The 15,204-nt window shown below is 35.1% G+C and overlaps 1 protein-coding gene across 1 annotated transcript; it reads left to right on the forward strand.

Moving 5' to 3' along the window:
• Nucleotides 1-10,988: 10,988 nt before the first annotated feature.
• LOC140865113 (L-type lectin-domain containing receptor kinase IX.1-like) lies at nt 10,989-13,857 on the forward strand. Its single transcript, XM_073269625.1, has one exon. It carries the CDS (start codon nt 11,580-11,582, stop codon nt 13,557-13,559), a length of 1,980 nt encoding a protein of 659 aa, XP_073125726.1. The 5' UTR covers nt 10,989-11,579; the 3' UTR covers nt 13,560-13,857.
• Nucleotides 13,858-15,204: the final 1,347 nt, after the last annotated feature.

The raw sequence follows: 15,204 nt of genomic DNA on the forward strand, positions 1-15,204 counted from the left end.
CCCTGCCGAATGGGTGTCCAGACACACAAAAAAAACTGGACGTGAGCTACTATGCTCAGTACATAAGAAATGATATATATAATATATGCAGCATATAAGTGTATTTAAAACCGGAGTAAAACAGTTACTCAGAGGCACCAGGAATATATCGGGCTGTGCTGGATAGCTAGTCCGCGGTGCAACTCCTATATTCCCCTATCAACTATAGCGTCATCTCCACCGTCGTGGTCGCTCCTAGTGATAGAAAAACCAGGGGCGGCCCCAACTCCTGACCCGAATCCAAAACAGGATACAAGTCTCATATGGAAACTATCACACTCTGACTCGAGTCCATGATGAGGGGCAAGCTCCCTATGAAAACTGTCATTGACTCACATCTCTCGGGATGTGGTCAAGTATAAAAACATGTATGTGCTAAAGCAGTAAAACATGCAAAACACATAGCACATACTCATGCAACATAGACAATATATATCATGTTGGTCATCTCAGTCAGTACTTATGTACCTTACTAAAGGCAGTCCTAGCAGTCCCACTCTAGGTTCTCAAGCCTATCATCAGCTCTACAATGCAAATACACATGCATCATTTATTAGGTCCTAAAATCCTTAATTAAGATATTTCATACTCCCAAATAATTTTAGGAAGCAAAAGCTATACCTGCGTCCGTCGTCAGCCCGCTGATGGCGACTGCCTCAAAACTAGGCCACAGCTCCGCTACGAAACCTGGATCACTCCGCTACTCCCGGATTTCATACAGGACGCCTAGAAAGTCTAATACTAGTTAGAGGAAGAGAGGAGAAGAGAAAAAGGTGCAAGGGAAAATGAATTCGGCTGCCCTTTATATAGACAACGTTCGGACCGTCCGATCCAGTTCGGAGCGTCCGAACCCTCCGTCCGAATTTCCTCAGCCAACCACGTGTCTAGCTTTTAGAGGACGCCTGCCGACACGAGTTCGGATCGTCCGAAGCCTTCATGGTGACATCATCAATGATGAATTATTCTCGAACAGCTGGCCATGCAAGATCGGATCCTCCGATCTGAGCTCGGATCGTCCGAACTCTTCAGGCCCTACGATCCTTGGCTCTGTTCCCAGTTCGGATCCTCCGAACTTGCATCGGATTGTTTGAACCCTCGGAACTTTTTCGGCTATTTTCGAGTGTTCTGGATCCATTTTCGGACTCCGTTGATCCATTTGAAATTTTCTTAATCATGTTTTACTTAATATAAACATGATCATTTGATTAATTACAATTAACCCTTAATTCCGGATACGGGTCACTACATCTGGTCTAGCCGGAGAAGTTTGAACTGATCGATATGGGTTATTTTATAGAGGATGGTCATTTGATCTGTTAAGATAATAGTTGTGAAGATATGTAGATCAAAATACTTATTCGATCCGAACTGGTTACATTTGCTTGATAACTTGATCTGTAAACGTGATACATTGATCTTCTTTCGTTTGTCGTCGTTTAGAAATTTTGTTCTTGGTTTTTTTCGATATGTTCTCTTTAATTTAATCACCAAAAATATCTAAATTTTATTTTAAATATTATAATTTTTAATTTTTGTTTATTTTCTTAATGGATTTATTTATCCAATAAATATAATTTTACACATGAAATAATTGTATTCTATAAAAAAAAATAAAAGAAAGATTTTTTAAATATTAAAATAAAATTTGTTAATTTTTAAAATTTAAATAGCAACATAGAAAATATATATATATAAATTATAATAAAATATAGATCACGTAACAGTATGATAAGATAAGATATATTAAACTCCATAAACTCAGTATAAAATGCTCTTTATATTAAATATAATAAAAATTAATATGAAAAGTATATAAAATTAAATAAACAAAACAAATTAAAATAGCATGATAATGAAAAACAATTAAAATATGCATGTGATACAAAACTCTTAATAAGTTTGCTTTCTAATCAACTAAATTCGCAAAACATGAAAAATATAATAAAATCTTATTTTATGATCAAATTTATTATTTACATAATAATGCAATTATTTCAAAACAATCGTCATATTAAAAGAAAAATTAAATTTTGTTTGATCATTAAAAAGACTATTTTAAAATTTTTAAATGCAATCGTATTTTTATCTATATTTTAAAAATTTTAGATAAATAATCTATCGCTCACAATACTTTTTTTTTTGAATTTCTGATGTGTATATGTATATATGCATATAAGCAAAACAATCATCATATTAAAATCAAAATTTTAAATTTTTTTAACACGAAAAATATTATTTTTAATTTCTTTAACTTCAATCGTATTTTTATCTATATTTTTATATTAAATAGTCTATCACTCATAATATCATTTTTTAAATCTCTATTGTGTATATCTATATTTGCATATATGCAAAACAACCACTTTATTAAAAGCAAAAATTAAATTTTTTTATCACGAAAAAAAACTATTTGAATTTTTTTTTAAAATTCAATCGTATTTTTATATTTATTTTGAAATTTTTAGATTAAATATTCTATCACTAATAATATCATATCTTTTTAAAATATTCAATATTACATTTATCTATAATTTTAAATTCAATCATATCTTTATTTGAATTTTTAAATTTAATTCTATAATGTTTCCACTATATTTAGAAACGAATTTTGAATAGAAAAATGTCGGTTTATATTTTTAGTATATTTTTCTTTTTTTATATATAGATATATAGATAGATAGGCAAAACAACCACCTTATTAAAAACAAAAATTAAATTTTGTTTAATCACGATGAAAGGTACTTTCATTTTTTTTTATATTAAATAGTATTTTTATATATTTTTTAAAATTTTTAGAGAAAATATTTTATCACTCATAAGATAATTTTTTTAATATTCAATATTATCTCTATTTATAATTTTAAATTCATTCATATCTTATTTGTATTTTTAAATTTAATCATAATGTCTTTACTATTTGCAGAAAAAACTTTTGGGAATAAAAACACTACGATTTCTATTTTTAGCAGATTTTTTTGCTTTCATATATATATTCACGTAGTTCTGCTTTCCTGATTTTTAGACCGTTTCTGCGACCTAATTTTTCACTTTTCACCTAGAAAATGGTTAATTAAATGCTGTAATTCTGTAAAATCTCGATATCGTTAAACATTCACTATGAAAAAAGAATTATATATTAAATCCTTGCATTTTCAATTCTTGAGAAAATATGTCATGTGTTTAAAACAAGATTTTAAAAACCGCGAAGCGTGACGAAGTGTAACGGTCAATCTTCAAGTTTCACAAGCTTAAGCGAGTTTAGAACAAACTTTAGTGTGAAAAAGTGTTTTTTATTTTTAATTATATTAAGTTAATTAATAGAATAAATAATATATAAACTTAAAGATTTTAAGAATAAATACATAAATTTTCAAGTTATAAAAAACGTAAATCTCAAAATAACAAATTTTCTGGTGTAATTTTTGTGTTAGGTAGATTTCATCTCTTAGTCGCAAAGAAAGTAAATATACGCAACAAATTTAATTTGACGCATTTAATGTTTTTTTATAAAAAAAAACTTATATGATTAAATATTTATTATTTAAAATAAAATTTAAAAGTTAAAAATATTTAAAATTAAAAATTGAAAGTAAATATTATTTTTTAAAAACTTATATGTTCATGTTTTTTCACGCTTTTTTTGCGGTTAATGTGGTCAACCAAAGGGTTGACCGTCTTTTTCACGCTTTTGTCCAAAGCAAAACTTTTGCTCATGCATAATCGCGCTTAAGCGGTGCTTTTTTGCGCTTTTTAAAACACTGTTTTAAAGTTCGAGTTTGAGAACAAGGTCTCTTGTCCATAAGTGTTTTCGAGGATGTGTGCTCAAAATTTGAAAACATGAGAAGCTAATAGTCATAGAGAGTTTTGATCAGTAATTTTGTAGATTTCTCATGGATATATGTAATAAACGCTAAAAAAAAATCAGTTTTTAATATATCTTTAAGACTTTAACACCAAATTTTGCATGTGTTTTGCTTCTGCTCATTTTTATTAAAATCCAAAAAATGGTATAATACTTCAAGAGTGCTTCTAGTGTTTTGTAAATATAGATAGAATTTTGCTTTTTAGGCGATGTCCGAATGGGTGGTATGAAAACCCGAAACTTGGCCTCCAAGTTTTTCTATTTAGGAATGATCTTCCAAACTTGGAAGAGGTAATCTTTCCTTTTCTTCGAGATTGAGTTTTTTTATACAAATCATTATATTTTCAGCAATTAAATAAAGTTAGTGTATTGTCAGATTTCCTTTCTCAATTTTCAAAATCAAGGCTGATTTAATTCTTTTAATTAGTGCAACAAATCATCCCATGTCAGCCGCAAATCTTGTCCAACCTCGCCTATATAAATGCACAAGACCTCTCCAAAAATCCTATTACAATTCCTCTCTTAGTTCGAACGCCAAGACTCTAAATTTTGCTTAGAAATTTACCTACTTTTCACTCCTTATTTTCGAGAAAAACAAAGCGGGGCTAGCAATAGGGATTCAAAGGCTGCCAAATTTTTCCTCCCTAGTTTCGACAAGCAGGCCATCATTAGGATCTAAATTTTGTCCACTTTCTCTTGATTTTTCTTGATATCCACGTGGAGAAATATAAGGAATTAGGAAAAAGAAAGTGCAAAGTTGGATAAGTAGACACCAATTTCGAGAAAGTGCAAGACTGACTTTCGAAAGTGCTTTCTGAATTTTGCTCTCGTAATTTTCAAGGTTGCAGTACCAATTCAAGTATTTAATTCACACGCAAACATCTATGGTAAGTGGGCTTTTGTATGTATATTTCTTGACGTGATTTTAAAAATATTTATTGATGAGTCATGGTATTTTGGTTTTCGAAATTCGTTCGAGCATGTGTTTTTTATTCATGTCATGTTGGTTCATGTTATGTCATGCATGTTGTCAAGCACTGTTATGATTCGAATGGATATGATAATGATATGACCCTGATACGGTGGGATTGTAACCGTTGTATGACCTCACTTCATAGAGGATTAACATATTGGACATGGCCTCGCTCCTTAGAGGATTAACATATAGGAGACAGTAAATCATGGAAAGGAGATGAATTTCAGTGCTTATGTTCATGTGTTGAAAGTTTATGTATCATGATGATGTTATGGCCCGATGGCCCAAGTATTGAGTTATGTTTATGTTGATGTTCATGTTCACGATTATTATTTTATGGTATGCATATATTTGGTATATGTCTCGAACGGCCCCCACTTGCTGAGTGTTTCTCAAAACACTCACCCCCTTACATTTTCCCTCCCAGATAATACAGAAGAAGAATTAGAGGATCGAGAACAAGACCAGTTTTGGGGTTGGTGAAAGAAGAATATTTTAAGAGTTTATTTTGTTATTTATTTTGGGATTGATACAATAATATTTTGTTATTTAAGTTTTTAGACGCTTCCGCATATGTTTTGTTATTTTTGGATTTATCGAGTTGTAAAGACGATGTTTTGGAATTTATTTATGATAATATACTGGTTTGGTTTATACTGTACTACGAGGCTGGTTGTTTTTATAATTTGTGTGAATTTGAAACAACGCCGGTGGTACGTCTCGGTCTCGGGGCGTGACATTAAAGTGGTATCAGAGACGCCAGGTTCATACATCCGGATGAGATTCCGTACCGAAAAATTTGACGTTGTCAAAATTTGACCCAAGCCCAGTGTATCCTAACCCGAAATGACCCTCTGAGTCAAACTCATACTTTCATGAACAGTGACGCTTTTAGCCCATATTCGATCGTTTGAGCCCTCGAATTCGCGTTTTTGCTATTTTTGGAAATATCGGTATTGTCTATAACTTTTTGTGGGAAATTTGAAATTTGATTCCGTCGATTGTTTCATACTTCTTTTGATCAGTTGTTTCAATCCTAGGATAATCTCAAAAATTTCCATTTTTGGAAAATTTGCCCGAAAATTTCGCTTGATATCAATACTGCATGAGTAACCTATGATAAATTGTTCATCAGTTTAAATTCTGATCTTAATTCATTCTTCTTCATTTTTGGAAGATGATTATCCCTCGCACTAGAGCTACTACCTAGATTAGTTCTTTTATTCAGCATTGTTTTGATTTTTATTCAGCATGGTTTTGATATCTTGGTAATTTTGAGACTTAGCTTGTTTTGTTCACCTTCATGATATTTTGGGAATCAATAAAATAATTTTTATTCCTTTGGAGTATTTATTGATTCATTTATTCCACTATTTCCTTTCTTCTTTAAGTATCGTGTTTCGACAAACTCTTAGAACTCCTTTACTATAGGAAATGGCCGGAGAACCCCCAAGAATATGCAACAACAATCATGGGGATAATGCGAATCCACCTCCAGGAATCAGTCTTAGCAGAGAAGACCTTGCGGCTATCGCAGCAATAGTGGCGACGACCCTCCAAGGGATGGGAAATACAAATGGCAACGGCAATCCGCCACCTCCTCCACCTGCTCAGAATGGAGTAAAATTCCATTATGAATCTCTTCGCAAGAATTGAACTGAAATGTTCAAGGGAGATGCTGACCCAGAGGTGGGACGAAATTGGATCAAGAAGATGGAGGACCAACTGCATTTACTTGAAGTCCCTGAAGCACTTAAAGTAGAGGTGTCGATACCTTTCCTCAAAGACAAAGCACGTAAGTGGTGGGAAGCTGTTTCACCAGCCATGTTAGCGGCGGGACCAATCACATGACAATAGTTTTGTACTGCATTTTTGAAGCAGTACTTTCCAGCGGAGGTTCGAATACAGAAATTGAGCGAATTTGAAAATCTCATGCAATCTTCAGATATGACAGTGGTAGAGTACACCTCCAAGTTCAATGAGCTCGGGTCTTACGCCCCAACTATTATGGGAGATGATGAGCTAAAGTTGCACCGGTTCAAGAAGGGGTTGAGCAGCAGAATCCAGTCTGCATTAGCGGTTTATCAGCCTGCCAACTTTGCAGACTTGATGGGAGCAGCCATCCGAGCTGAATCGGATATCAAGCGTCGAGAAAATAACTTCAACAACAAACGACCTCTCTCTGGCCAATCTTCTTCGAACGGGCATGTGTCCAAGCGTCCAAACTATTCTGGTGAATTATCCAAGGACACTCTTTCTGCTCCAAATCATTCACACATCAAGTTATGCCCCACCTACCACCTCCGACATGAAGGGGAATGCCGTCGGAACAATGGCGCTTGTTTCAACTGTGGAAAAATGGGACACCAAATTGCACAATGTCCCGAACCCATGAAGTCAAAGACAAGACCAAATGCTAGTACTACTACTCAAGGCCAACCAAAGGAAAATAAACCAAATGCTCCTGTCTATGCCATTACTCGAGAAGAAGCAGGCGGTGCGAACAAAGTCTTGGCAGGTACCATTCTAATCAACAATGTGTCTACAAATGTTTCATTTGATTTTGGTGCCACACATTCGTTTACATCTAAGAGGTTCGTAAGAAGTTAGGGCTTATTCCTGAAGAACTGACGGAACTATGTAGATTAGCTAACCCTAATAGCAAGTTAACTCAAGTTTCGAGGACGAAACTTCTCATAAGGAGGGAGGGATATGAAAACCCGGAACTTGGCCTCCAAGTTTTTCTATTTAGGAATGATCTTCCAAACTTGGAAGAGGTAATCTTTTCTTTTCTTCGAGATTGAGTTTTTTTATACAAATCATTATATTTTCAGCAATTAAATAAAGTTAGTGTATTGTCAGATTTCCTTTCTCAATTTTCAAAATCAAGGCTGATTTAATTCTTTTAATTAGTGCAACAAATCATCCCATGTCAGCCGCAAATCTTGTCCAACCTCGCCTATATAAATGCACAAGACATCTCCAAAAATCCTATTACAATTCCTCTCTTAGTTCGAACGCCAAGACTCTAAATTTTGCTTAGAAATTTACCCACTTTTCACTCCTTATTTTCGAGAAAAACAAAGCGGGGCTAGCAATAGGGATTCAAAGGCTGCCAAATTTTTCCTCCCTAGTTTCGACAAGCAGGCCATCATTAGGATCTAAATTTTGTCCACTTTCTCTTGATTTCTCTTGATATCCACGTGGAGAAATATAAGGAATTAGGAAAAAGAAAGTGCAAAGTTGTCTAAGTAGACACCAATTTCGAGAAAGGGCAAGGCTGACTTTCGAAAGTGCTTTTTGAATTTTGCTCTCGTAATTTTCAAGGTTGCAGTACCAATTCAAGTATTTAATTCACACGCAAACATCTATGGTAAGTGGGCTTTTGTATGTATATTTCTTGACGTGATTTTAAAAATATTTATTGATGAGTCATGGTATTTTGGTTTTCGAAATTCGTTCGAGCATGTGTTTTTTTATTCGTGTCATGTTGGTTCATGTTATGTCATGCATGTTGTCAAGCACTGTTATGATTCGAATGGATATGATAATGATATGACCCTTATACGGTGGGATTGTAACCGTTTTATGGCCTCACTCCATAGAGGATTAACATATTGGACATGGTCTCGCTCCTTAGAGGATTAACATATAGGAGACAGTAAATCATGGAAATGAGATGAATTTCAGTGCTTATGTTCATGTGTTGAAAGTTTATGTATCATGATGATGTTATGGCCCGATGGCCCAAGTATTGAGTTATGTTTATGTTGATGTTCATGTTCACGATTATTATTTTATGCTATGCATATATTTGGTATATGTCTCGAACGGCCCCCACTTGCTGAGTATTTCCCAAAACACTCACCCCCTTACATATTCCCTCCCAGATAATACAGAAGAAGAATTAGAGGATCGAGAACAAGACCAGTTTTGGGGTTGGTGAAAGAAGAATATTTTAAGAGTTTATTTTGTTATTTATTTTGGGATTGATACAATAATATTTTGTTATTTAAGTTTTTAGACGCTTCCGCATATGTTTTGTTATTTTTGGATTTATCGAGTTGTAAAGACGATGTTTTGGAATTTATTTATGATAATATACTGGTTTGGTTTATACTGTACTACGAGGCTGGTTGTTTTTATAATTTGTGTGAATTTGAAGCAACGCCGGTGGCACGTCTCGGTCTCGGGGCGTGACAGGTGGGATAAGTGAGCGTTAGATCAATAATCAGGTGTACGTTATGTTATTATCATGGATGATTGGAATGAGAAGGAAAACTAATGGATGGAAGTGTGATAAATAATGCTTGTTTAGGTCCGAGCTTTAAATCGGGTCGCCTGCCGCCTATTGACGTGCCTTTGTTGCCGCTGCCACCATCTTATTTTATCATGACGATTATTAATATTTGGAGAAATCTGATCAGAGATTAATGGAATTATGGTATTTTGGTCATTTAAACCCGGCCTAATCCTGGTGAGAGCATGCATAAAAGTAAAGCACATCTCATCATCTGAAAAATGGAAGTTTGTACAAGGCTTGTGTATTTGTGCATTAAAAAAACGCTATTAAAAATAGTTTGATTAGTGAGATGAAACAAATAGAGACGAATGGTCAAATTCTTAAAGAGGCCAACTTTTTCTCCCACCAAAGAGGTCCACACCTCTAATTCGCCCACCTCATTCCACACCCATGATAATAACTACTCCTCCCACGGGCCAAGAGGGTGGTCAACCCATCTATGCAAGTTAGGTCCACCCTAGCTATATATCTCTTCCAAGGTCATGCCACTTGAGCTCGGTCCATATATATGCCCAAAACGAGCTTGGTAGGCAAGGGCGGACCCAAGTTTAAGGGTGGGCCCAAAATTTTTTTAAATTTTGTATATAAAATTTTTGAATAATTTTGGTTTAATTTGGTGGTAGTTCGGAGCTTAGAATTTTAGCGACTAAAAATCCTGGGTCCTGGGTCTTAAAATTTTGAATAATTTAAAATATTAAAGGACGCAGGAGCTTAGAATTTTAGCGACTAAAAATCCTGGGTCCGCCATTGTCGGTAGACCAGGCCACCCTAGCTCTATCCTGGCCCACCTGGAGCTAGGTAGGTCGGGACCCATAACTCAATGTGGGACCCCATAATATCGGTCCATGCCCACCTCAATAAGCTCGGCCGGTCGAGTCAACCGAGCTTGGTTCGGACCCACTCACCCACCTTGAGCTCGACACATATCAACTCCTAATTAGTCTACTTCATACCTACGTGACGTCAAATAGCTAATTAATTCATCCAACAAGTCCTTTTTTCCGGTTTGACCAACAGCTCGATCCACGAAATTAAACCACATGCACTTCAAAGTTAAAACCCAACTCGCTATTACAAAGTCTGAGACGACGCTTGACAATTTTAAAGTCCACCTTCTGAGCTAGCGTGGTCCCATCTTTTTTTATATATAAAAAAAAAGACATGACAAGAGAAATTGAACGTTGATAGTGGGGATAAGAGATACATTTCAAGAAGTGGTTGGTGTAATAGACAATATTAAAATAATTTTTAACTGAAGATTTTTTCCCGACAATGACACGTAAATTTCAGGGAAAAATATATTTTTTTTCTTTTTACAAATTGGTGTAACATTATTTGTTACACTAATAATTTCTTGTCATGCGTCTCTTTTCCAACTTTATCAATATTCAATTTTTCTCTCAGCCAAACACAGAAGAAATTGTTTTGTGTAACAACCCTTTATAAATGAAAAGCATAACCTTGCTCAATATTTCAAGTAGAAGAAATTGTTGGTGTAACAACCCTTTGTAAATGAAGATTCTTTTCCCTAAATTTCACTCATCAAACTAAAGTTATAATAAATTAAAAGCATAATCTTGCTCAATATTTCAAAGTCCGCTTTCCCCACTCCTTATTTGTCTTTGGGTTGGTCCCACACGGAGCTTTAAATTACATGAGATAAAATGCATGAATAATCATGTAATTTTAAGTGTAATGTGTAACCCAATGTGTAAACCTCCGTGTGCATGTAATATTATCCTTGATTATATATATACACTCCCGGGTATACAAAAAACAACTCGGTCGTTGGAGAGATCGCGGTTTTTATGTTTTCTATGGTCGTAAAAAGGTCGCGTCTCTATAACGTGTGTTGATTTTCCTTACAGGAAAAAGGACAGAAACACGTTGTAATGGTATGGGTTTGTCCAGAAATTACGGAGGATGTTTAGTCACTTTTGATGTTATCCTATCACATTTAATGATTGTTAGTTGGTCCATGCTGTGTAATCATTAATGTCTCAGGTGCCCGTCTATAACTACCAGGCCCCCGGGCTTGGATCGTGTATGTTTTTTAACACCTTTTACTAATTAACACATATATTTACATACACTCACTCTTTCAAAAATTCATAAGCTCACTCCATACATTTTAATCTGATTTAACCATCGAAGTGGCGACGCCGAAAACTTTCAGGTGCTCCACTGACGAGTTCTCTTATTTTTTTGTGTGTAAACATCATCTTCCAAGAGACGAAAAAATTGGATGATTCATTGCCCGGGTTCCCACCCACCACCCGAGAACCATATTTTTTTATTTTTTTTTATGATAATCCCATCATACATGTATCTTTAAAGCAGTACTACTTCTTAATTTTGCCCTCTTCCATGCACAAACAATTGAAGAAATCTCAGCAACCATGCACAGCATTTCCACCATTGAAATCTTCTCCGTCTTCTTCTTCCTCGTCTCCATCCCCGCGACTCGTTCGGTTTCATTGTCATTCAACCTCTCCAGCTTCGGATCTTACGAGAACTATCGCTCCATCAACACCAATGGAGATGCTTACTTCTCACCCCAAGGGATTCAGCTCACCCCAAGTGAATTCAACGTCTCACAGATAGCAAGAGTGGGTCGCGCCACATATATCGAGCCGCTGCATCTGTGGGACAAGAATTCCGGGAACTTGGCCGATTTTTCGACCCGTTTTTCCTTCGTGATAGATTCCAGCGGGAGTCCCGATTTCGGGGATGGAATCACCTTCTTCTTTGCGCCCGTGTATTCAACCATAAAACTATCTACTGCTCATGGTGCCAGCATCGGCCTGAACACAGATAACGGCTATGCAAATTCGTCAGCGGAGACCTTTTTCGCGGTCGAATTCGATACTTATCAGAACTCATTCGATCCATCCATCCCACATGTTGGAATCGATGTGAATTCCATGGTATCTGTTACATCCGCCAATTGGCATAATGATATTACTCAAGGGAGGGAAAATGAAGCTTGGATTAGCTATAGTGGCAGATCAAAGATTCTCAGCGTCAATTTCACAAACATTTTTAACAACGTAACTTCACAAGGTAGCCTCAGCTTTGAGATTGATCTTAGAGATTACATGCCTGAGAAAGTCTTGTTCGGATTCTCCGGCGCAACGGGTTCTTATTTTGAGAGACACACGATTAAATCTTGGGTTTTTTCTTCCAACTTAAACTTAGATATCACTCCCAAAGAGTTGCCCATTAATCCTGCTATACCAAAGAAGAAGGGATTAGTTTTTGGATTAGGCATTGGATTACCAACTTTGATTCTTGTTTTGGGATTTGTAGTCTGGTTCTTGAACAAGTTTAAGAAGAAGCGGAGATGTACTAAAAGTGATCTGGATAACGAATTCGAAAGGGGCGCTGGGGCAAAGAAGTTTTCCTACATTGAATTGGCGAATGGCACCAATGATTTTGCGGAGGGATCAAAGCTGGGAGAAGGAGGATTTGGTAAAGTTTACAAAGGTGTGTTGAAAGGAACCCAAGTTGCTGTGAAAAGGTTATCAAGTGGATCAGATCAAGGGGTAACAGAGTATGAATCAGAAGTGAGGATTATTAGCCAGTTGAGACACAGAAACCTCGTCAAACTCATCGGTTGGTGCCACGAAATTAAAGATGAACTCCTCCTTGTTTACGACTTCTTGCCAAATGGGAGCTTAGATTCACATCTCTTTCGACGTAATTCGGTGGTGTTGGCATGGGAAGTGAGGTACAAAATTGCACAGGGATTAGCCTCTGCTTTGTTGTATTTACATCAAGGATGGGATCAATGTGTACTCCACAGAGATATCAAGTCAAGCAACATCATGTTGGATTCTAACTTCGATGCCAAACTCGGTGATTTCGGCCTAGCTCGACTCGTAGATCACGACAAAGGGTCACGAACCACGCTCCCGGCAGGGACGATAGGGTACAGGGCACCCGAATATTTGGTCTCCTGCAGGGCCAGCAAAGAATCCGACGTATATAGTTTCGGGGTCGTTTTGTTAGAGATCACCTGTGGGAGAAAGGCCATTGATGGTAGATTTCAAGAAAATGTATTAGTGGAATGGGTGTGGAAACTTTACGGTGCCGGAAAAATACTTGAGGCGGCGGATCAAAGTTCAAGAATATTGAAGCAAAATCGTGAAGAAATGGAGAGATTGCTGGTTGTGGGACTATGGTGTGCTCATCCAGATAATCAGCATCGACCAAAGATACGCGAAGCAATGAATGCGATGAATCCTGAAGCTGAATTGCCCCATAATCTTCCACAAGTGATGGCGACGCGTAGATATTTAACTTCTTATTCGAACATGGTTACAAGTTCTGGCGTCAATTACAATAGCAGCGGCCGTGGTACTCTCCGGTATAACTAAAAAAAAAACAATTATATAAAATTAAGGTAGTATTTGGGGAAGTTTTTAAAAAGCACTCTCAACTTTTCTATAATAAAATTTTAGCATTAAACCCTTTATGAAAGAGTTAAATGTGTCTGAATTTGTATAATATAGGAATGAAATGTGTTTTATTTTAAAAAATAAAAGATTCATTAACCAATTAATATTTATGTCTCAGACTTTTTCACAAGGAAATATTAATGCAATTAACCTCATATTTAATTTTCCAATTTAGATGTTCTTTGGGTTTTATAGGGTAATGTCCGTAGGATCTAATTTACCAATTTGTGGGGGTAAATAATTGGTACGCATGGCAACTTTCAAATAATAATATAAAAGTAAATTATATTTGACTAATAATCGAGGGAAAAAATGAAATCTATTTCGGTCTAAATAATGAAAAAAAGGAAAGAAGATGGGCTATTTTAATTTGGGAAATTTGATGGCTGATACAAATCAATCAAATATTGTAAATGTTTATTGTAAGTTAACTTATCTTATCACTCCTTTTTTTTTTTTTTTTAAAAAAAAAGGGGGGGGGGGGGGGGGGGGACCACTTATTTATTGATAAAAAAAATAAACATTACAAGGAGGAGATAAGTTCCCAATAATGAAAACTTAAAAAGAACACCAAAATATATATATATATATATATATATATATATATATATATATAAACAAAAAAGTATGCTAAAATAAGAAAACAAACTTTTTTTTCCCCCAAAGCACGTTACTAATTATAGAAATATTGCATAATTTTTATATTAAAAAAATATTAACATAAAATATTATGAGATAATAAATAACCGATATTTTTGTCTTTTGAATTGAAAAATTGTTGCTGGATAAGAATAAATTTGATTAATTACTTTAAACAACAAACAAACAATTTATTTAAGGATTATATTGTGAGATAATAATAAATTCATCCTGATACATTAGATTCATTTAAATTTAATTCACCTATGAGTTAAAAATTATTCGATATTTTTTATTACCTCTCGGCAGATGTAAAAACTTTTACACGATAAAGTTTCCAAGATATCAACATTAAAAAAAATTAGAAAACTCCCTTTAACAAGATAATAAAATATTAAATTTCATAATATTAATTCACCTATGAGACAAAAATTAATCGATATTTGTTATGAGCTCACATCATATGTAAAAAACTTTTTACACGATAAAGTTTCCAAAATATCAACATTTAAAAAAAATCTGTTGAATCCGATATTTTGATGATAACAAACAACAACTCATTGTATTGGAATGGGTTGCCAACCATTGTATTTCAGGAATCTACTACAACCTCTACCAAAGCTTGTCAACCGCCCTTGCTCTCGACCGGCTGAAGACACAAGGATAAATCTATCTACCGGAAGCTTGTCAACCGCCTATGTCTCTCGACCGATTGAAGTCTCAAGCCTATCGACTGGTCATTCAAACCAGCAGAGGACAAATATCTCTACCGGTAGAATGCCAACTGCCTATCAAGATATCTCGAGACAAGTACCTGTGACAAAATGTCCTTTGCAGGATTCTTTATTAAAAGCAGAACCGGCGTATCAGAAGATTTGTTGACTCCTGCAAATCAAGACAACAGGTTGTATCAAAATGGCAAAAA

The sequence above is a fragment of the Henckelia pumila genome, chromosome 4 (genome assembly GCF_033568475.1).
Source record: "Henckelia pumila isolate YLH828 chromosome 4, ASM3356847v2, whole genome shotgun sequence".
Taxonomy (NCBI): Eukaryota; Viridiplantae; Streptophyta; class Magnoliopsida; order Lamiales; family Gesneriaceae; genus Henckelia; species Henckelia pumila.

Coding starts and splice junctions, on each gene's coding strand:
- LOC140865113 (XM_073269625.1), top strand. CDS start 11,580: ATGCACAGCATTTCCACCATTGAAATCTTCTCCGTCTTCTTCTTCCTC.